At 44.3% G+C, this 23,619-nt stretch overlaps 1 protein-coding gene across 1 annotated transcript; it reads right to left on the bottom strand.

The window, feature by feature from the left end:
- Positions 1-256: 256 nt before the first annotated feature.
- On the bottom strand, positions 257-18,519 carry LOC311125886 (sodium channel protein type 1 subunit alpha-like; the record flags this gene model as incomplete). Its single annotated transcript, XM_084199911.1, has 16 exons — positions 257-802; positions 1,081-1,437; positions 1,704-1,877; positions 2,501-2,739; positions 4,854-4,989; positions 5,231-5,572; positions 5,832-6,110; positions 6,887-7,093; positions 7,645-7,786; positions 8,832-8,895; positions 9,662-9,973; positions 11,041-11,132; positions 12,287-12,415; positions 16,363-16,443; positions 17,064-17,194; positions 18,253-18,519. Coding segments are annotated over 16 exons (3,498 nt in total), but the record flags the coding sequence as incomplete, so codon positions are not given.
- Positions 18,520-23,619: the final 5,100 nt, after the last annotated feature.

The following is a 23,619-nucleotide window of genomic DNA, read 5'->3' as shown; positions in this document are numbered from 1 at the left end:
TTAACCCTAATTGCTCCTGTAAGTCGCTCTGGATAAGAGCGTCTGCTAAATGACCATAAAATAAAATAAATAAAATAAAATTAACACAGTCACCACTGAAAACTATTACAGACACCACTCAAAACGAATACAGACACCAATCAAAACTAGCACAGACATCACTCAAAGATACCACAAGTAGAAGATGTGATGTGACTGTGCACATTGCTACTGAACAGAGCAGCACACGGGTCTCTAGTCAAACCTCCTCTCTTACCTCTTTGCTGCCCATCGACATGTCCTCGGAGGCCGAGTCGCTGCTGAAGTCTTCTGTGATCGCAGTCTCAAAGTCCGACTCGCACACCGCGATGGGCACGCTCACTGTCAGACTGGGGTTGTGGATGAACGACATGTAGTGGCACTCCTCCTTTGGGTACTTCTCTGTACTATCTCCTAGCCCCACCCCCAACCCACCTCCGGGCCGCCCGTTCCCCTCCTTCAGATAGACCCCACTCGGATCTTTAGTGATCTCGACTGATGTGTGATTTGAGATGCAGTTGCCCCCATTGCCGTTGATGGAGCTGTGGAGCTCATCCAGGGGCTTGTCCTCCTCCAGTGACCCCCCCTTGACCCCTTTGGTGGCTCCGCCCCCGAGAAACAGGCTCTGGATGACCTGACGGATGGTCACCTTGACCCAGGCCACGCCCCTCTGGATGCGGCCCACAGCGATCTGCAGGTTGTTCATCTCGCTGTCGTCGTCCGTGGCTGCCAGGTTGTCTGCGCTGAAGGAGCTGAGCAGCAGAGCCAGGAACAGATTCAGGACCTGCAGAGACGGAGGGAGGAAAGGAAAAGTTGGAGTCCATTCTGATCTGGGTTCAGTTGTTAATTTGGAGATTCAGTTCAAATTGAAAATTGCATATCACGTGAATATGGCAATGCTTAAAACATATTTGCTGCACCAGTGTCAAACACAAATTGACCACGAAAGATTCAACATTTTTCTCTTACCGCAAATGAAAGAAAATATAAAAGTGAGTACAGTGAGTCATCCATAGATATGGGGATTTTGGGATATATAATGACAACAGTAAAGCCACCTACCACCAGGTTCCCTATAACCATGACCATCATAAAGACGATGAGGCACATGCTCTGGCCAGCCACCTCCATGCAGTCCCACATGGTCTCGATCCACTCCCCACACAGCACCCGGAACACGATGAGGAATGAGTGGAAGAAGTCATGCATGTGCCAGCGCGGCAGCTGGCAGTCGTCTGCAATCTTACACACACACTCCTTGTAGCTCTTGCCAAACAGCTGCATGCCCACCACGGCGAAGATGAACACGATGATGGCTAGGACCAGTGTCAAATTACCCAGAGCTCCCACCGAGTTACCGATGATCTTGATCAGCATGTTCAGGGTGGGCCAAGACTTGGCCAGTTTGAACACCCTCAACTGTTGACAAGAAGAATCAAATGAGGAGTTTATTTTGTTGTACCTGGTTGTGACAATGTATTAACATCTAGCTAGCATCAATCAACAAAGGATGAAGATGAATATTACCACTGTGTCAAGGAGTATGTAAAAGAAAGGGCAACTGTTATTCAGCTAAGGGAGGTAGTAGAGTTATGTTTCCTGTAGAAACGTGGCGACTAGAAGGTACACAATCTGCTCTGACAGGGTCGACTAGGGAGAAACTGGTGTCAGAAGTGGGATCTTACCAATCGGAAAGACCGAAGCACAGACAGCCCCTCTACATTGGCCAGGCCGAGCTCCATCAGACTCAGACTGACGATGATGCCGTCAAATATGTTCCATCCCTGTTGAAAGTAATAGTAGGGGTCCAGAGCGATTAGCTTGAAACACATCTCAGCCGTGAAGATGCCTGTGAACACCTATATAGAGCCAGAGACAGAGACATTAGTTAGATTTGAGCACGGTTAGAAATATTTCCATAGAATGAGTGTTAATGGTTGTGTGGGTAGTGTGTGGGTTAAGCTTGGCTAGGCATACATATTTTGCCCTATGGATAGTGGATATAAACAGTTTAAATAGTATGTGGCCAACTTGGTGGCTGAAACTGTGAAAAATAACAGGATGGGGATTTGGAAGGTAGGACATGTGACTTTGAGGAAAAAGCTATATCAGGTGCAAGAGATTGTCCTTAAAAAAGCAGCATCGGATATTTCTGAACTCTTATCCAACAGACCTGTACATCCATGAATGGATCTCTATCATTTGTAACTATTTCTGATGTATGTATTGTGAAGTATTGTTCAATAGATGTACTATGTAAGGTATTTATTTATCTGTGTCTCTTTTTCACCATACATTTTAAATCTGCTAGCAGACTGCTGAGTGGAGGGTTTGGGAGTAAAAAACATATAAATAGATGTATTGTATGAAGAAAAAAATTTCCAATTAGAAATGGCCGGTTAGGGGAGAAATCCACCCCAGTAACAGTCTCTCTTTAACAGAAAAGCCTTGCAAGTTTACCTTAATAATATCGAACACTTACCAAGTTCCCGACAGAGAGGACATCATTGAACTCCTTGGTCATGGGATAATGTTCCATTGCCATGAAGAGAGTGTTGAGGACGATACAGACGGTGATGGCCAGGTCCACGAAGGGGTCCATCACCACCGTGTTGACGATACCCTTGAAACTCAACCACATAGGACAGCAGTCCCAGATCAGATAGGTGTTGGCAAACTTATACCAGCATGGTGGACACTTCTGCCTGGACTCTTCAAGCTCTGGAAAGGGTTAAAACAGACACATTTTGGTGACACTTTATAATGTCCTTTTAATTTGTTATTTTTTAAAAACATTTTAGTTATATTTTAGATGCTCTTATCCATAGCGACATACAGGAGCAATTAAGGTTAAATGCTTTGCTCAAGGGCACAGACAGATTTTTCACCTAGTCGGCTCAGGGATTTGAACCAGCGAACTTTCGGTTACTGGCACAACGCTTTTAAATGCTAGGCTACCTGCCACCTGTTGGCATGTATACATGTCCACATTTTGGCTATAAGGCATTATGACTTGTTATAAGCATGTATAACAAGTATAAAATATCATATACAGTTGAAGTCGGAAGTTTACATACACTTAGGTTGGAGTCATTAAAACTCGTTTTTCAACCACTCCATAAATTTCATGTTAACCAACTATAGTTTTGGCAAGTCGGTTAGGACATCTACTTTGTGCATGACACAAGTAATTTTTCCAACAATTGTTTACAGACAGATTATTTCACTTATAATTCACTGTATCACAATTCCAGTGGGTCAGAAGTTCACATACACTAAGCTGCCTTTAAACAGCTTGGAAAATTCCAGAAAATGATGTCATGGCTTTAGAAGCTTCTAATTGACATCATTTGAGTCAATTGGAGGTGTACCTGTGGATGTATTTCAAGGCCTACCTTCAAACTCAGTGCCTCTTTGCTTGACATCATGCGAAAATCAAAATAAATCAACCAAGACCTCTGAAAAAAATGTGTCGACCTCCACAAGTCTGGTTCATGCTTGGGAGCAATTTCCAAACGCCTGAAGGTACCACGTTCATCTTTACAAATAGTATGCAAGTATAAACACCATGGACCACGCAGCTGTCAGACCGCTCAGGAAGGAGACGCGTTCTGTCTCCTAGAGATGAACGTACTTTGGTGAGAAAAGTGCAAATCAATCCCAAAACAACAGCAAAAGGCCTTGTGAAGATGCCGGAGAAAACAGGTACAAAAGTATCTATATCGATAGTAAAGCGAGTCCTATATCGACATAACCTGAAAGGCCGCTCAGCAAGGAAGAAGTCACTGCTCCAAAACCACCATAAAAAAGCCAGACTACGGTTTGCAACTGCACATGGGGACAAAGATCGTACTTTTTGGAGAAATGTTCACTGGTCTGATGAAACAAAAATATAACTGTTTGGCCATAATGACCATCGTTATGTTTGGAGGAAAAAGGGGTAGCCTTGCAAGCTGAAGAGCACCATCCCAACCGTGAAGCACGGGGGTGGGAGCATCATGCTGTGGGGGTGCTTTGCTGCAGGAGGGACTGGTGCACTTCACAAAATAGATGGCATCATGAGGATGGAAAATTATGTGGATATATTGAAGCAACATCTCAAGACATCAGTGAGGAAGTTAAAGCTTGGTCGCAAATGGGTCTTCCAAATGGACAATGACCCCAAGCATACTTCCAAAGTTGTGGCAAAATGGCTTAAGGACAACAAAGTCAAGGGATTGGAGTGGCCATCACAAAGCCCTGACCTCAATCCTATAGAAAATATGTGGGCAGAACTGAAAAAGCATGTGCGAGCAAGGAGGCCTACAAACCTGACTCAGTTACACCAGCTCTGTCAGGAGGAATGGGCCAAAATTTACCCAACTTATTGTGGGAAGCTTGTAGAAGGCTACCCGAAACGTTTGACCCAAGTTAAATAATTTAAAGGCAATGCTACGAAATACTAATTGAGTGTATGTAAACTTCTGACCCACTGGGAATGTGATGAAAGAAATAAAAGCTGAAATAAATCATTCTGTCTACTATTATTCTGACATTTCACATTCTTAAAATAAAGTGGTGATCCTAACTGACCTAAGACAGGGAATTTTTACTAGGATTAAATGTCAGGAATTGTGAAAAACTGAGTTTAAATGTATTTGGCTAAGGTGTATGTAAACTTCCGACTTCAACTGTTGACTTTCAGGAAAGTGCTATCATGCTTTTCTAATGCTAAGGAGGACACTGTATTGATGGCATACACATTACAATGGTTGTTGTAGGCTATGGGTCTTCAAGATCTTTGATTCATTGGTTTGGTATAATAACATTGTGTAAGAACTTGGTGTGACACCAACCCTCCATGGTGTTGGTGAGAATACTGGCCACACTCATAGCTCTGGCTCTGGCTCTGTCTGGCTCATCTAGGTAGGCCATGGAAGCCTGTCGAGACCTCCTCTTCTTCAGCCTCATCTCAGAGTCAGTGGTAGTTCCCTGGAGACCAAGAAACATTTGGAAGAGTTATTCAGTGTATGGATTAGGTGGCCTGCAAGGGACTCCATGACTATACCAACCATGTTGGGTTCATTTCAAACAGTATTTATTTTCTGTCAAATACTTTAGCTGGGCAATGGAACCAATGGAATAATCCCAAAAGTGCAAACCCGGTCATCTGGCTCAATCAAAAGAAATGGAATACTATTTGGAGCCTGGACTGATAAAAACGAAAGCTCACCTCAGGCAGGAGCAGTCCTACAGGCGAGGTGGGCACTGAGGTCCCTCCCACTAGCGAGACGACGCCGTTACAGTCCACGGTGCAGTGCATCTTGCCGTTGGCGGGCAGCAGGACGCGCTGAGGGGCCAGGCTAGTCTGACTGACCGTGCTGCAGCGGCGCTCGATACGGCAAGGCACGAACAGGGAGCCGCGGCGGCTGTCGGTGTCCTCGAACGTGCTTTGCTCGTCGTCGGCGAAGTCGTTCTCGGAGACCACGTCGCGGGCGTGGCCTCTGAAGCTAAACAGGCTGGCTCGGCTGTTCCTCCTTGGGGAGAAGAGGGAGCCGCGGATACTGAGGAGAGACTGGTGGAGAGGGAAAGGGAGGCGAGAGAGGGGAGGGAGGAGGGGAAGAGAAAGGTATCAGTACTAAAAAAGAGGAGGAGGAGGCGGATGGAGGTGATGGAGACGATGATACGGAAGAAGAGAGATCAGCATGATTGGAGTGACTCAGTGGACACGCTGCTCAGTGGAGTGATGAGGAAGATGATGGTAATGAGGACAATGGTGACTAAGACAATGACGTTGATGACGATGATGACCCTTCCCCTCACTGTGTGCTCACCTGGTTGGGTGAGGAGCATCTCTTCTCGTAGGACAGCCGGTTGGCATCTATCGAAAACCGGAAGCTTAACCTCTTGATACTGTCCTCCGACTCTGACTTGTGGAACGTCTCGTGCTCGCCCCTCTCTTCCTCCTCCCTCTGTTTTCTCTTCTTCTGTCGGTTCCGTCTCTCCTTGGCGCTCTTCGAGCTGAGTTTGGAGGTCCCCGTGGAGGTTTCTGAGGAGGGCCCCTCTCTCCCGCTGTACTCTCCGTGGCTCTCTGTGGCTGCTGCCGCGGCAACCTGCCAGCCAATCACAAACAAGCACAGTTGTCACGGCAACCGGCACCCGTCTTTGGTGGACAGAGCACAGAGCAGAGCGGCAGGCAGCACAAATACCCATATCAGCTTCAAAGAACTTCTAAAAATGGAGGCCTGTGTTTTGTCCCACAAACAGACAGTTTTCTTAACGAAATTGGTAAAGACTAAAAGGTTATTTGTTCTTGAAGCAAGTCAACAGCCCGATTGCTCTTTGAAATAATAACAAGCCCTGCATAACCCAAATCACTGTGGATTCATTTACAACAACAAAAAGCATGGGAGCCAAAATATCATTCATTTTTCAAAAGCAACCATGCTTTTACTCGTTATATAAAATCTTGTGATATCCATGTTTTTGTTATTATTGCATTACTGGTCTCTTGGTCAAGCTGTTATTGTAAATAAGAAATGATGTGAAGCAGATGGAGAGGGAACCTCCCTCCCTCCATGGAAGCTAATACTGTACTACCAATACTGGAGAGTAATTATTCCTTCTCTAGCTACCTCTTGTTTCCATAGTAATGGAGCACCCTTGTCTGTAGAAGCTTGACACCAAGCAAGCACCAAGACATACTTATGCAAGAGAGGATTATGGATTTGAGAAAGGAAGGGCAATAGAGGCCAGGGAAGGGAAAGACAGGGAGGACTTTGGCTGTATGCACTCACTACTGTAAGTCGCTCTGGATAATGACTCAAATGCAAATGTTAAAAAAGTCCAACTTTGCGATGCAAATACACAATCAGAAATCAGACATTACCAATGCCTCCTCCTGTTGTCTCTTGAGCTGCTCCAGCATGGCCTGGAACTCCTGCTCCTTCTGGGCTGCCTCCTCTATGGTGGCCTGGTTCTGCTCATCGTAGGCCATGGCCACCACAGCCAGGATCAGGTTGACCAGGTAGAAGGAACCCAGGAAGATCACCAACACAAAGAAGATCATGTAGGGCTTCCCCGCGGCTCGCAGGGTCTAGGAGGGAGGGGGGGAGGAGGGAGGGATGGGGGAGGGGGGGAGGAGGCAGGGAGAGAGGGAGGGAGACAGCGAGAGAGTGAGAGAGAGAGAGAGAGAGAGAGGAGGGGGAGGAGGGGGAGGAGGGGGGGGGAGAGAGAGAGAGGAGGGGAGGGGAGGGAGAGAGAGAGTAGGGGGAGGGAGAGAGCGAGAGAGGAGGGGAAGGGAGATAGCGAGAGAGGAGGGGGAGGGAGAAAGAGAGAGGTGGGGGAGGGAGAGAGAGATAGGAGGGAGAGAGAGAGAGAGAGAGAGAGAGAGAGAGAGAGAGAGAGAGAGAGAGAGAGAGAGAGAGAGAGAGAGAGAGAGAGAGGGGAAAGAGAGAGGGAGGGAGGGAGGGGAGGGAAGGGAAAGAGAGAGAGAGGGAGTGGGAGAATTGTTTTTATTTTCTTCACCAGTATTCCTGAGTTGTTTCACTGTTATTTTCAATGATAAAGCACTAAAAGGGGATCAAATATATCAAATCAGCAAACAGTGAGCGGCTATTTTGTTTCTAACTAATAGCTTTGGCCCACCTGTTGGTAAAGGTTTTCCCAGAAGTCCTGGGTCATGAGTCTGAACAGGGACAGGAAGGCCCAGCCAAACGAGTCGAAGCTGGTGTAGTCGTAGTCTGGGTTCCTGCCCGCCTTGATGCACGTGAACCCCTCTGGACACAACCTGTGGTGGAGACCCCCATACATAACACACAGGTCAGCAAACGTGGTGGAGCCCAACTGTATACACACAGGTCACTAAACCACAGCCACAGACTGCTTGTACAGTACAGAGCAATACAGTGGATATTTACAGTGTCCACTGAGCAGCACTGGTTTTCATTAGATCGACTTGACTGCACTTACACTGAATATGATTTCATTTTATTAGATCAGCCTGACTACATTAACACTATCCACAGTAAGTAGCACTTGTTTTTATTCGACTGACTTGACTGCATCAACTTAACCAACTAAATTCTGCTGAAATAGTATAGTCCTCTCCACTCTCTTGTATTAGCGCCAAGTGCTCTATTCTAGTTAGACTTTCTTCAATGCCTAAGTGTTGAGGAAACAAGTGAGTACGCTTACATGCACACTAATAATTCAATATTAAACTGATTATGGCAGAAGGCAGAGTATGGCATTAGTCATGTAAACACCTTACTCTGCTTATCTTAAGGTCATAATCGAAGTAAGCATACGCCGATTAAACACCTGGATTTCTGAGCAATCTTTCCAATTATTAGGACATGTAAACTTAATAGGAGTTACAGCGATTTATTTGATCTGCGCATGTGTCTGCACCGGTAGCGCGAGCCTCCCTCTTATGCGTGAGTGAAGTGAGTTCGGAAAAACTGAAAGTATGCATCTTAGAAATAGTTTCCACATACAACCGTCATATGTCCAAACTCAGAATCAAATAGTCTTCGCAAAAATAACATGTTCACTGGGGTAGAATGTTTATTTTGATTGCTGATTTTCTGCATTTATTAAAATGTATCAATGGCCTGATTTCAGATGTGTCCATGTAAACACGATTATTAGGTAAATCGTTCTTCTTGCAAAGCATGTAAAGGTTTTAAACAAACTATTATATGAATCTGACAGTGCACAATAATTGTATTTATTGTGTGCATGTAATCGTGCTCAGTAATTCCGTATGCGTGTTGAGGCTGTGTCGGTGAATGTAATTGGCTATATAAATAAAACTTGTTGTCAAGTCTCACCCGGCTCCACTGCCGTTCCCACAGAGGAGGGCGTCCCTTCGGTTGGAGAGGTAATAGTAATTACCTAGAATGAAGAACAGAGAGAGGAACAATCACTCAATATGTTGAGGAGTGCAGGAGGAAAGGAGGGAGGGAGGGAGGAAGGAAAGAGGGGAGGGAGGTTTGAAACGGGATTAAAAGGACTGACACTGAGCAAATCATCTTAATGGGTTTTCAAGTTTATACAGTATTCTGATTTATGAATTAAGCAAACAATCTGGGGTGACTCTGAGTGAAATAAATAAAAAGCACTTCATTAAAATAATTGTTATTATCATTATACTGTATATATAAATATATATATATATAGAAAGTGTTGGTCCCATTTCCCCATCTCTCTCTCTCTCTCTCTCTCTCTCTCTCTCTCTCTCTCTCTCTCTCTCTCTCTCTCTCTCTCTCTCTCTCTCTCTCTCTCTCTCTCTCTCTCTCTCTCTCTCTCTCTCTCTCTCTCTCTCTCTCTCTCTCTCTCTCTCTCTCTCTCTCTCTCTCTCTCTCTCTCTCTCTCTCTCTCTCTCTCCAGACAAGTGGGAGGAGGGTATGGAGCTGGGGGGGTGCTACGTTTGCCACAATTCCCCACCAGGCACTGCTTGCATTTGCCCCCTCCTCCCGGCCAATCGCTGTCACTCTTTATCACGCTGCTTCATAGAAAGTGGTCAGGGCATGGGCTGGCTGGTTTTATTACACAGAATATGAAGTCGGTCTGAGTAGTGTGACTCAGATACTGCCTGAGGTATAGAACTTGACCCTCATTACCCCGGTGCCCCTGCAGACAAAACAAGCTCTTAGCTTACTCTCATCGTTGATGTACTCGGTCCAGTCGAAGGAGCTAGTGACGTTGAAATCAGTGCCGTTGAAATCAGTGCCGTTGAAATCAGTACCGTTGAAATCAGTTCCGTTTAAGTCTAGAGTTCCCAGAGTTATGTTCAGGAGGTCGTCGGAGGTCGTGGCGTTGACGAGGTTGCGGATGCACTTCTGCCTCAGGTTGCCCATAAAGAGCTGCAGGCCAATCAGGGCGAAGACGCTGAGACAGAAAACGGTGAGGATCATGACATCGGAGAGCTTCTTGACCGACTGGATCAGAGCGCCCACGATGGTCTTTAGGCCTGTAAGGTAGGGACCACACACAGTCCTGGTTACCAGCTCCAACTTGTTTATTGAATAGATACATAATACAGTTTCTAAATATAGTATAGAAATCCTAAGGTATATAGAAATGCTTCAGCCCCCAATGATAGCTAGCAAGCAGCATAGGAGATCCATATGTCAGGTTTCTGTATGGCATTCATACAGGAGCCGGTTGAGGTAGAGACTGATCACTTTTCCTCATGGATCTCTCCAAAGAGATGGTGTTGTTGGTGTTAACCCAGTTCAAAACACCCAGATTAGCCCCTGGCAAACTGTCTACACAGAAAGTCTAATGTTTGTTGATTATCCAATTCTCTTTTTGAATAGACTCAGATCACTACAAATATTGTATCATATTCATATCATTACTTAGTGATCTGTCCAGCAATGTAATAATGACGTAATGGATAAATTGCAATCATTCAGTTTGATAGGGACCAAGTGTGTTGGGGTTTTAGTGACAGAAAGTGGGCTGATGTAGGCTGAGGTTAGAGACCCCCACTATTCATGGGGCCAATGATGTGATTGGTTCGTCCATGAAACCGAGAGATGACAACTTTGTGAGAGTGTCTGTCATGGCATTGCCTAGCATCACTCTAGCACAACCCCAGTCATCAACCACCATATACAGTGAACAAGACATACATGCAACATAGAACAAGGAGGGAGGGGGAACCCTAGACACAAATGCTCACCACACAAATTGGCTTTCGCAATGTCTCATGCATAAAAAAGCAAACAAATCATAAATATTTGACCTAATTTCCCCAAAGGGCAAGATAACAAAGAAAGTGAAAGTAACGTAATGTGTCTAAAAGCGTGGAATCTTTTCCATCTCGATGGAGTGGGCCCGGATTCCTGCTTTTACTGGCCTGTGGAAAGGCAGCGTGACAGAGGCAACACCGGTAGGCTAAGCTAACGTGAGATGAACAGTTACTGTATCTCAAATGGAGTGAATTAGCCATTAGCCGTTAGCTTTTAGCCTTGTTGCTAGCATTTAAGCATTTAAAATTTAACCTCTGACCTTTGACCTGGGCTCTCTCACCTGGGATGACTGATATAGTTTTGAGGGCTCGGAGAACCCTGAAGGTTCTGAGGGCCGAGACATTACCCAGGTCCACAAACTCTGTCACATATCTGTAAGGGAAGGCAGCGGGGGGGAGGTTTGGGGGAGGGAGGAGGAGCGAGGGAAGGGGGAAGTCATACACACACACAGGACACGCACACGCCCACACACCATGACAACCAAGGGGTTGGGGGGGAAGGGGGGGTCGACAAACATCACAAACAAAAGACACCGTGGCTGACGGGTTAGAGAGCAGGCACAGGCTCTTACCTGGAATTACCGAGATAGTTTTCAAAGCTCGCAATACTCTGAAAGTGCGCAGAGCTGAAACATTGCCTAGGTTTACAAACTCTGTTACATACCTGCAGGATTAAATGCACAGTTAAAAATCAGCATTGTACCCCGACATACTTGCAAGTGCACGCACACACGCGCACATGTACAGACGCAGGTACACACACACGCGCATATGAATACATGTAAAGTACACACTTTCACGGTTTAATTAATTCAATAAAATGCACTATATTGGTTTCTTTTCATTTTGAAGGGATATTAAAATGTAATGAATTGATTGTTATTTGTTGATGTAAAAATAGAAATGTAACGATTTAAGGTTGTGCCATTAGATTTGGGGTGTGGTGGGGCCATGAGAACAAAAAAAACAGGGTCTGCAGAAATTCTGCCTAAAAAAATTGGGTCCCCAGAAATGTGGGCAAAATAAATGGGGTCCCTGCTGAAATAGTTTGAATGCCACTGGTCTAGAGGGTTGAGAATAGTGGCACTCTGTGTCCTGACAGACCTCTGTGTCCTGACAGACCTCTGTGTCCTGACAGACCTCTGTGTCCTCACTTCACTATTCAAACCAGTCCTTCCAGTTACATGGCAGTGTACAAACATTAAGGACAACTGCTATTTGCATGACATAGACTGAACAGGTGAATCCAGGTGAAAGCTTTGATCCCTTATTGCAACTGAATATTAGGAAGGTGTTCCTAATGTTTGGTACAGTCAGTGTATATTGATATTTGGAATAGTGACATGAGTTGCAGTTTTGTAGTGAAGTGTTAAATTAATTATACTACGCTGGTTAGGATGAATACTTACATCAGTCCTATACTCAAATATGCTTGTTGTTGATATGGTCATCAATGCTAGATAATATCCTATTCTATTGATCCTAGCTGGAAATAGAAGTCATACATACATCGGTGGTAATACTTACGCCATGGAGATTACCATGAAGTCCAACCAGTTCCATGGATCCCTGAGGAAGGTGAACTTCCCCACACAGAACCCCCTCGCCAAGATTTTAATGAGAGACTCGAATGTGTAAATCCCTGTGAAGGTGTACCTGATCAAACCAAGAGAGAAAGGTATTATGATGGTTGCTATGGAAGTCACCAACAACAGCCCTATTCAATCAAAACCTTCAATCAAAATCGTGCCTGTTTTCCGGGGCTAGGCCAAACCAACATAATTTCTCCTGTGCCAGTGTAGGCTCTGTTCCAATTTTAATACCAACATAACAATTGTGAGTGTTATGCTTGTGTGGATTCCAGTGGAGGCTGCTGAGGGGAGAACGGCTCATAATAATGGCTGGAACAGAGCGAATGGAATGGCGTGACGTGACTTATGTTAATGTATGACTGTTATTTATTTATCGAATCACCTAACTATGTTTAATTGTCACTCGATTAAATTAATCATGTAACAATTAACTCATTAGGAATTTGGGGCACCACGGAATAAGTTGTTTAACGAGTTACCATCTCCCGAATTAAACTCTTAGAAGCTATATATGTTATATATCGATAACAGTCACTTATTAAATAATGACCGCTTATCAGTCTCATTCTGAACGTTGCATAAACCCTATTGATGAATCAGCAATACACAAATTGGCTTAATTATTTATTTACTAACTAACTAAATAATAACACAATACAAACACACACACACACACACACAGGTTATTGATTACTAACATAATACAATGAAAACAGGTCCCTAGTGGACTGGACTAACAATAGCATGAATGCTTGAGTAGAAGGAGGGTAAGAGTGGAAGGGAGAGACAGAGATTCAAACTATCGTGGTTACTTTGGAAACTACGCTCACGGAAATACAAATGCTTAAAACCCCACTAAACGCTCATTCGGATTAGAAATGCAACATGTATTTACAGTGGGGAAAAAAAGTATTTAGTCAGCCACCAATTGTGCAAGTTCTCCCACTTAAAAAGATGAGAGAGGCCTGTAATTTTCAGCATAGGTACACGTCAAATATGACAGACAAAATGAGAAAAAAAAATCCAGAAAATCACATTGTAGGATTTTTAATGAATTTATTTGCAAATTATGGTGGAAAATAAGTATTTGGTCACCTACAAACAAGCAAGATTTCTGGCTCTCACAGACCAGTAACTTCTTCTTTAAGAGGCTCCTCTGTCCTCCACTCGTTACCTGTATTAATGGCACCTGTTTGAACTTGTTATCAGTATAAAAGACACCTGTCCACAACCTCAAACAGTCACACTCCAAACTCCACTATGGCCAAGACCAAAGAGCTGTCAAAGGACACCAGAAACAAAATTGTAGACCTGCACCAGGCTGGGAAGACTGAATCTGCAATAGGTAAGCAGCTTGGTTTGAAGAAATCAACTGTGGGAGCAATTATTAGGAAATGGAAGACATACAAGACCACTGATAATCTCCCTCGATCTGGGGCTCCACGCAAGATCTCACCCCGTGGGGTCAAAATGATCACAAGAACGGTGAGCAAAAATCCCAGAACCACACGGGGGGACCTAGTGAATGACCTGCAGAGAGCTGGGACCAAAGTAACAAAGCCTACCATCAGTAACACACTACGCCGCCAGGGACTCAAATCCTGCAGTGCTAGACGTGTCCCCCTGCTTAAGACAGTACATGTCCAGGCCCGTCTGAAGTTTGCTAGAGTGCATCCAGAAGAGGATTGGGAGAAAGTCATATGGTCAGATGAAACCAAAATAGAACTTTTTGGTAAAAACTAAACTTGTCGTGTTTGGAGGACAAAGAATGCTGAGTTGCATCCAAAGAACACCATACCTACTGTGAAGCATGGGAGTGAAAACATCATACTTTGGGGCTGTTTTTCTGCAAAGGGACCAGGACGACTGATCCGTGTAAAGGAAAAATGAATGGGGCCATGTATCGTGAGATTTTGAGTGAAAACCTCCTTCCATCAGCAAGGGCATTGAAGATGAAACGTGGCTGGGTCTTTCAGCATGACAATGATCCCAAACACACCACCCGGGCAACGAAGGAGTGGCTTCGTAAGAAGCATTTCAAGGTCCTGGAGTCTCCAGATCTCAACCCCATAGAAAATATTTGGAGGGAGTTGAAAGTCCGTGTTGCCCAGCGACAGCCCCAAAACATCACTGCTCTAGAGGAGATCTGCATGGAGGAATGGGCCAAAATACCAGCAACAGTGTGTGAAAACCTTGTGAAGACTTACAGAAAACGTTTGACCTGTGTCATTGCCAACAAAGGGTATATAACAAAGTATTGAGAAACTTTTGATATTGACCAAATACTTATTTTCCACCATAATTTGCAAATAAATTCATAAAAAATCCTACAATGTGATTTTCTGGAATATTTTTTCTCATTTTGTCTATCATAGTTGACGTGTACCTATGATGAAAATTACAGGCCTCCCTCATCTTTTTAAGTGGGAGAACTTGCACAATTGGTGGCTGACTAAATACTTTTTTTCCCCACTGTACGTGTAGCTGTCCTCGATAGTTGAGTTGATGATGTAGGACTCTGGTTTGCCCACCAGAGATCCAAATGTCCTTGGTAGAGTTTCTTGTCGTAGTGGGGGTTAGAATGGATACTTCAGATGTACCAGCGGTTGTCTGAGAGGGATTGTCCCTCTCAACTCGTATCTTTAGTAAAAGTTATCTAGACGACTATACATACCAGCTGCAGACTGAGATGATAAGGTCTAGTGCATTGTCTTCTTCTTTACCTCGTGTAGAGGTTGAGAGTTTTAGAGTTTCTCCATTTCAAACGTGTAGAATAACGTCTCACATTTTCTAACCATTTTGTAACGTGTAGCTTCAGCTTCACGCTTCCTGGTCTGGTAGAAAAGCAACCATTTGCAACATCCGGCTTATACCGTAGTATGCTTGGTCTTCCTTTGTAGTTTTAAACCATTTCGTAACGTTTATCTCACGCTTCACATCTGCTGGTCTTGTAGAACTTCAACCATTTGCAATGTTTAGCTCACGCTTCACATCTGTTGGTCTGTAGAGTGTCAACCATTTTAAGCTGTGGGGCTTCCTTTGGTAATGGAGTTGTAGTTTTAAACCATTTTGTAATGGTTAGCTTACGCTTCACATCTGCTGGTCTAATGTTAATTTGTTTTTCAAGGCTTTTTATGCACTCGAGGTAAAAGGGGCGTTCCATCATGTTTGTGCTCATCTGGGCGTGGCCACTGACTGAGAACAAATCAATATGGAAAGCAATCATCTCATCTAGAATGCTAAAATCACATTGTTATCTTCACAAAAGTATTATTATACTTAATCATTCGTTTTATACAATAATTTGATGCAAACCTCATAACTGGGAAGTGTACACCCCCAGAGATACAGTTATGTTGTTCCACCGTCTTTAATGACATCACAACATAGTAACGAATTTGACATGATTGTTCTTTAAGTCGCCACTGACCATTTCCCACATACTTTTAAGTAGGAATATTGTTTCATTATCCACTTTTGGATGTTGGAGTCTTGGCGGGAAGACTTCCTTTGTCTCACGTGGAAATTCCCTCTCCCAATACTACATGGCACGGAAAATAAAGTTTCTGCAAGGAAATTACAACCGGTCATAAAACTGGCCCCCAGGAAAGGGGGTGTTCAAACCTTTGTCTAGCCGGCATCTTTGATCCTCAGCCCATGAGGGCAAGTCATGACACATGTGTTTGATATATTTGATACCATTCCACTTAATCCATTCCAGCCATTACCACAAGCCCCTTCCTCCCCAATTAAGGTGCCACCAACCTCCTGTGGTGGATACTGGAGCATAGCCAATGTTTTAATTGTCATGCTAATGAGTTTCTTTTGGTCACAGTAAAAACGTCTGAGAATACTTGAGCCCAAAAGCAAATATCCATTCTCACACTGGAAACAGAATTGTATCTTTGTCTTACCAAGGAAGGTATAAAAACAGGTGTCAATTGAATAGGATCACAGCCAATAATAAGTAACCTACAGGAATAAAATCTCAAATATAAGCCAGTCACTTACTCAACATTCTTGGCCCAGTCCGGGGGGTTACTCAGAGTCATAAAAGCACAGTTGGTCAGAATGGTGAACATGATTAACATGCTGAACATCGTACAGAGACACAAGTCAAGGAAAGAACCCAACATGTTCAGAGACACATATAAAGCAATGTCACATCAAGGCTAACTAATAATGAGGACTAGGCCCCGAGTGTTCCCTGACCATAGGCCTTTACCAGGAAAAACTCCATGCCCTATACAGCCTAGAAATATCGACCCAGAGTTTTTCCTGGTCAGGTCACATGGTCAGGAACCACTCAAGGAACCATCTACTAGAACATCTTCTCAAAGTCAACATGCAATTTAGTCACATTTCTCTCATACACATAGTCTAGATCAGGGGTTCCCAAACTTTTTCACTCAGTCCCCCCTTCCAGCATTGTGGAACATTCCTCTTGTTGGCGGAGAGAAAATGTTGCAGGTTTGAAGCTTATTTCCTGCAATTCTACACATTTTGTCATGGGGAGCAGAGAAAATGTTGCAGTTTTAAAGCTAATTTTCTTGCAATTCTATACATTTTGCCATGTCTAATATGTATTTATGTGATATTTGAGTGACTCAAACATTACAACAATACCTATGGGCTAAATAACGTAGCTAAAAAACATTCTATATGACACCCCACTAGGCCATAAGTATATCAAACCAAGCCTTGATATAGATGTGAAAGGATATGAGTGTACTAAAACTGCAATTGCTATTCTCCGTAGAGGATTGAAGGGGCTTAGGATGTAACACGCAGGAGTGGCGTTGAAACGAAATATTGCCTTGCCACGATTCAATACTATAAACGTCTGAAAGAGAGAGAGAGAAAGAGAGAGCGAGAGGGAGGAAGAGCGAGAGAGAGGGAGGAAGATTTGAGTTGCCCAAATAACATGCAGTAATATGTAGAACATCTTACTGCATGTTATTTGGGCTGACTATGGAAATAAACTACAAGAAGTGACTGTGGATGTGAAACACACCTCTCCCAGCTGTACACACCAACACAGCACATTGTCCTCTTACAGTAAATAGAGTCCACTGTTGATGGTGCGCTGAGGCTGTCCTGTGATCCTGTTATTATTGGTGTTGTTTTTTCTGTCTGGCATGCTCAAACCCCAGAGGCAGGAGAGCAGTCAGGCAGTCCCTCTCAGATGGACTCATGATGTGTGTGTGTGTGTGTGTGTACCCATGCAAATGTGACTTTCTATGTGCGTGTGTGTTTCTGTCTAAGTGTATGTGTGTCTAATCATGGCAGTGTGAAAGTGTTTGGTAGGCTCTGTAAACAGCCGTCCTACAGAAGGGGCTTCTACAGTACATTGTGTCTGGATGACAACATCAAAGACTCAGCTGGGGCCACAGTTCAGCTCAGTTCCTGGCACTTGTGTTGTTGGCTGCTAGTTAATCTTGGCACTGTCTGAGGAGGACCCTTGAGTGTGTTGACATGAACTGAGTGCCCAGAAACAGTGCCTAAAATGTATTTTGGTCTGTTTTTGTTATTCTGTGTTATTCTTTGAAGATGTATCACTGCACCAGTTAATACATTAATGAAACAACATGGAGGCAGCATGAGGACAGGACCCCATGTCGCCGCCTCAGAGCGCGGTACGCTAGCTTTGTTTCAAATTCAGAACATTCTGTGAACTCCTGTGTCATTATTGGTCAGCAGGGGCTAACGTGATTGCCAATGAGTCTTGCAATGTCGTGTGAATGTATCATAATGCTTTTGTATTGAAAAATAGGCCAACCTTAAAGGTTGTAGGTGTGGTTTAGCCTGAGTCCCATATGACATGAAATAGGAGTTGGCAAGACAGCACAAACAGATCTGGAACTTAGGCTAGGTGTGGGTGTGTCCAGACTCCAGACATACCTTCTGATTGGAGTAGAAGGGGTCCAGGTCCTCCAGAGGGGCGGAGAAAAAGCCTTGGGGGACTTCCCCGTAGATGAAGGGGAGGGACTTCCCCGCCTCCAGGTCGCTGTTGGGCTTGGGCCCGTTGTCGTCATCGCTGTAGCTAAAGCGGCCAGCACGGGGTCTCCGGGCCTCCTCCTCGGCAATGCGCCTTTCGATGGCGGCAAGCGAGTCGGGACAGAAGCGGCGGAAGCTGTCAGGTCCGGGCGGTACAAGCAGATGTGCCATCTTGTCATCGTGCTCCTTCACAGAGAAGCTTGGGGCTCCGCCAGGACAGGGTGCTGGGGAGAGAGGGAGGGAAGGAGGGAGATCAGGAAGGCCCAGCTCCTACATTTAGCCTATAGCACTTGTGCATGACAAGTGGCCTGGGATACACCCAGTACTCTACTTACTGTATGTTTAGACAAATGCTCCCCCCTCCCCCTAAGATGAATGTCAAATACGTATTGTGAAGACACAACTGAAACAGCATAAATGGCAATATAATCTTCATTTCCCATGACTTCTACTGTATCTTACTGTACTGTAGCACCATGTTAAGATATACCTGTACTACATCATGCACAGAGACCTGGATGGTCGAAGAGATTTAGTGTAGCGTCCCTAATCTTAGAATCTTTCCTCTTAAAGACATCAACGTGATAAGAGCATTACAGCTACAATTGAGAGGGAAACCCTGGATGCCTGTCATCCACACACACACACACACACACACACACACACACACACACACACACACACACACACACACACACACACACACACACACACACACAGCGAAAAGAAGGAGAGACATTAGAGAGGGTTCGTACAGTTCCTCTGCCCGCACTGAACTCTGGGTAGTCTTTCTTTTGAGATGCCCAGGGGGTCAAAGGTGGGGATGAGGGCGAGGTGAGGTGGGGAGAGAGGGCTGAGGCTGGTGACAGCCGAAGAGGGACCTGAACTGATGCAGAGGGACAGTCAGCCATGGCCGAGGCCAACCAAACTGGACATCAGAGGCACTGTTCCAGCCGAATGATGGAAAAATAGAAATATCCCTTTTGTTTGTATAAAACAATACATGCTATTTTTCTGCTGAGAAGGGAGGTGATCACCAAGTTGAAACAGAGATGTAGGTGACCACAGAGATTATTTTAAGCTTCTTAAATGTAATTCTAAGTAGGTGACCTTCAATATGCCCCAAGGGTTGTCACTGCCACTGTGGTTGATTTAAAAACAGCCAACTGCTGTGGATAGATCACACTCATTTTGGATACATCTGTGATGGAAATAACCACTCACTTTCTCTCTCATCATGGCCCGATTCTCCATCAACATCAATCAACGCCCACACACACACCTTTCTGTCCCCCTCCCTGTTCCCTCCTTTTCTCTCCCCTTCCCTGCTCCCTCCCTTTCTCCCCCCCTCCCTCTCTCCAAAGGCCTCCCCTGTTTCCTCCAGAGGCCCAGGGAGAGATACAAACAAGCGCTCCCCTAAAACCCAGGTGGGCCATTAGAACAAAATACCTTTAAGACAATAAATATTCAGAGGCCAGGGCAATGGGGCCTCCCTGTCTGGGAGCAGGGGCCAGGGAATAGGACTGTGTTCCCTCACCAGCTCCTCTCTCATCACATCTGTAACACTGTGATCCTCATTACACAATGGTTCTACTGACATAGCCTTCACTATCAGTCTTTACCATTTCATATTTCTGAAACAATAGCGGAGCTGCAGTTCTGTCACCTTAGCAACCCTATATTGTCTGATTTATGAGGCTACTACTGACACATGGCACATCCAAAACAGTGGCACGGCAGCCAGCATGCACTTCCATGGGGCTCTTAGGCCAGCCGAGGAGGGATCTCATTTGCGTTCATCAGGTTAGCACCATTTGGTTTCTGATTGCCGTTTGAGCAACTGAGACCAAAGTAGGTGTTTTCAGAGCTGATTGGTGTTTCTACACACCATAACTAACATTTCAGCTAACAATCTATTAACCCTAACCATAATCCTAGCAGCCAGTTGCTTATCAACAGATAGTTTGTTGATCGTATGACCATCGTTAGAGCATCTACAGATGGACTATCAGGACTATCCAAATAAAGAGTGACCGAAATCACTTTTGTTCTAATTCATGGCATGGAATAGGCCTATAAATGGGGAATTACAGCAACCTCATATATCCTATGGTTCTTTGTAGCCGATATCTGTGTCACTGTGTGCTAGCTGGCTTTTGTCATGGGGAACTTTATAAACACATTTGCTTGTGTTCTAAAGACAGCCTGGGGATCCACTGCTCTGATGTGTGAGTCAGTTGACAGCATGCCATCTAAGAGCCCTATGAGAGGTCTGCTACACCCTAGGCTAGTACACACTATTGAACCAGTCTCTGACGGCTTGTCTTGCCTGGAGTCAAACAACACCGCAGACACTGATTATTTCTATACTCTAAAGATGAATTAAATGGAATCTCCAGTTCTAGCATGCATCGGTAGCTAGACTGTCTGGTATGTTAGGGTTTTTGAATGGACATGACATTTCAGAAGACATTTAAAATTAAAAGGTAGTCGTGGGTGGATGGCATTTTGTCACGGTTTCGGCCGAGGCTGCTCCTTCTCCTTGTTCGGGCAGGCTTCGGCGGTCGTCGTCTCCGGAGTACTAGCTGCCACCGTTCGTTGTTTCTGTGTTTGTTTGGTTTGGTCTGTTTTGGTACACCTGTTTCTCATTTTGTCTTGATTATGTGTCCTTTAAGTTCTCGTTGTTTCTGTCTTGTGGTTGTGTGTAGTTGTTCCTTGTCAGCTGGTGCTTCCAGTCAGATAGTGCTCTATTTTGTATTAGATAGAGAGTCCGCACTTGTTGTGCGTGTTTTGCTGTGTTTTGCATGTATACGCTGTGTGCGTTATTTTTCTCGTGCCTCCGGCTCTGTTTGTAGCCGTTCTTTTGTGGACTTTACTAAAGTATTTTGGACTAGCATCTGTGTCCTGCATCTGATTCCTACACCACACCTACGCCCGCTCTGACACATTTATCCAAAGAATGTTTAAAATGTCAACCTCCACATTTAAAAAGGTTGTTTTAATATTATATGATGTCTGTCTCTGACAGTGATCAATATCACAGCTAGAATATTGTCAGATCTGTTCACAGTTACACGAATCCCTCGAGGCTCTATGTAAGCTATTATAAACACATAAGTATGCAGTCAAGACATACATTAAATCAATACATACTGTTATTATATCAACACATTAAATGTGACATATGAGTAGTAGTAACCGTTCATATTAGTACTTATTGCTGCGTAGCCTGATTTTGTCTGAACACGTCTGCTGTCCATGGTGCTGAAACGCGAATCAACACAGAAAACACACATTTGGGGCTCATACACCAAACGGCAGACAGAAACCAAATGGTAAGCTACTAACAGGGACACCAGTCACCACAATATTCAGACATTTTGTCATCATGAAACGCTTAGCCAAACACATGAAGGTGTGAAACAAGTTAGAATCGATTGATGGCTAATACCTCCGTCTAGACAAATGCAGTGGTTTGCTTTTACTGACATTATGTATCGAACAATAAGCACAGGTTACAGGTATAATCTGAAAGAGAAGGTGAGGCTAGTAGCCATACCTTAATTGTCGTGGATTCAAAACGAGCAGGGGAGGCGGCAGCTGTCGCCATATTGGCGTATCCGTGTATTTCCCCGACTTTAGCGCTTCTCATTTGTAACATCTCCACCCTGCCACCACCATCTGACACGCACATAAGTCTCCAAAAAACCGAGGGACTCAGATCATATTTGGAAAGGGCGAGGAACATTAAGTAACAACAGTGGCAATTTCTCTCAATCACCACAATTCCCGAAAACACAGTGACGTGAGTGAGTGACTAAATGTGTTCCCAAGCGCGCGTCAGCCACCCAACTGAATGGGTGTGAATCTCTCACAGTGCCTGGGCGTGCCCTTACCCTTACCAGTTGTTTATTCCCTGTAATGGATCCACTATGGATGCTATTAGCTGAAATATGGGTAAACATTTGTATTTTGCTACTACATTATCTATGTAGCAGTGTTTAATCTATAGCCAGGATAATATCTTATTTCTATGACAATAGAAACATCTAGCCTAAGTTATAGCCTAAGAAGCAGTGGTGCCATCTATTTTTCAATTATCGAGACATGACCGCAAATGACTCAAGCTATTTGGACAATATCCATGGGAAATATTATCGTGATCAACGTTTGCTCAATGCGGTCCTGTGTTTGAGTAACACACATTTAGAGACCACAAAATCCCTGCCAATTTGGATAATGCATTGCAAGAAATTGATATGTAAGGCAAATCTGTTAAACAACAGGCTTCTTGTCATTGATATTTATTACAACAAATTAAATGATCTAATTGCGACACCCATGTTAAACTAAAGTAAAGCCATAATTTGGCGATTATAAGAAAGAAGCAAAGGAATGTAGCCTAAAGACTAGACAAGCATTAATTGTCTATGGCAGGGGTTCCCAAACGATTTCACTCGGGGCCCCCAATGGGAACACCCCGCGCCACCTCTATTTCTATGGGCACAAGCACTATTCATGGAAAATCAACATTTTGCAATGGCCGGTCTCAGTCTCCGGACTTGAACCCCATTGAAAACCTGTGGTTTGAGTTGAAGAGGTCAGTCCATAAGAGTAGACGAAGGATATCAAGTATCTGGAAAGATTCTGTATGGAGGAATGGTCTAAGATCCCTCCCAACATGTTCTCCAATCTCATAAAACATTACATTTTTACATTTGACATTTTAGTCATTTAGCAGACGCTCTTATCCAGAGCGACTTACAGTTAGTGAGTGCATACATTTTTTCATGCTGGTCTCAGTGCCATTCTCTTCTCAAGGGGAGGGTGCTAGAGTATTGAAAACAGGGGTGTTAGTCTTTTTTGCTCCTCTTTATCAAGGGTGCCAATAATTAAGGACCTGGCTTATTGGCAATTATATCTCTAGACGTCTGACAGGGGGCGCTGTTTTGAAGGCACCACACGGCCATTTTGGTTCTCCCCCTCCATTGATTTGTTAATGGAAAGTAGGAAAGGAGAGCATATATTGTTTTAGAGTTATTTTTACTTCAGTGTAAATTGGCCCGGGAAGTGTTTCAGATATTTCCCCTCTGTCTTTGAGTGTATTGAGAAAGAATGGTTAAAAAAGTGAGGAGGGAGAGAGAGAGAGAGAGAGAGAGAGAGAGAGAGAGAGAGAGAGAGAGAGAGAGAGAGAGAGAGAGAGAGAGAGAGAGAGAGAGAGAGAGAGAGAACACCATTGCTCTCTGAATCAGCATTGTGCTGCTGGATCAA

The sequence above is a fragment of the Coregonus lavaretus genome (assembly GCF_964263955.1).
Source record: "Coregonus lavaretus genome assembly, contig: HAP1_SCAFFOLD_944, whole genome shotgun sequence".
NCBI classification, from domain to species: domain Eukaryota; kingdom Metazoa; phylum Chordata; class Actinopteri; order Salmoniformes; family Salmonidae; genus Coregonus; species Coregonus lavaretus.
This window is presented reverse-complemented; position numbering and strand designations above follow the sequence as displayed.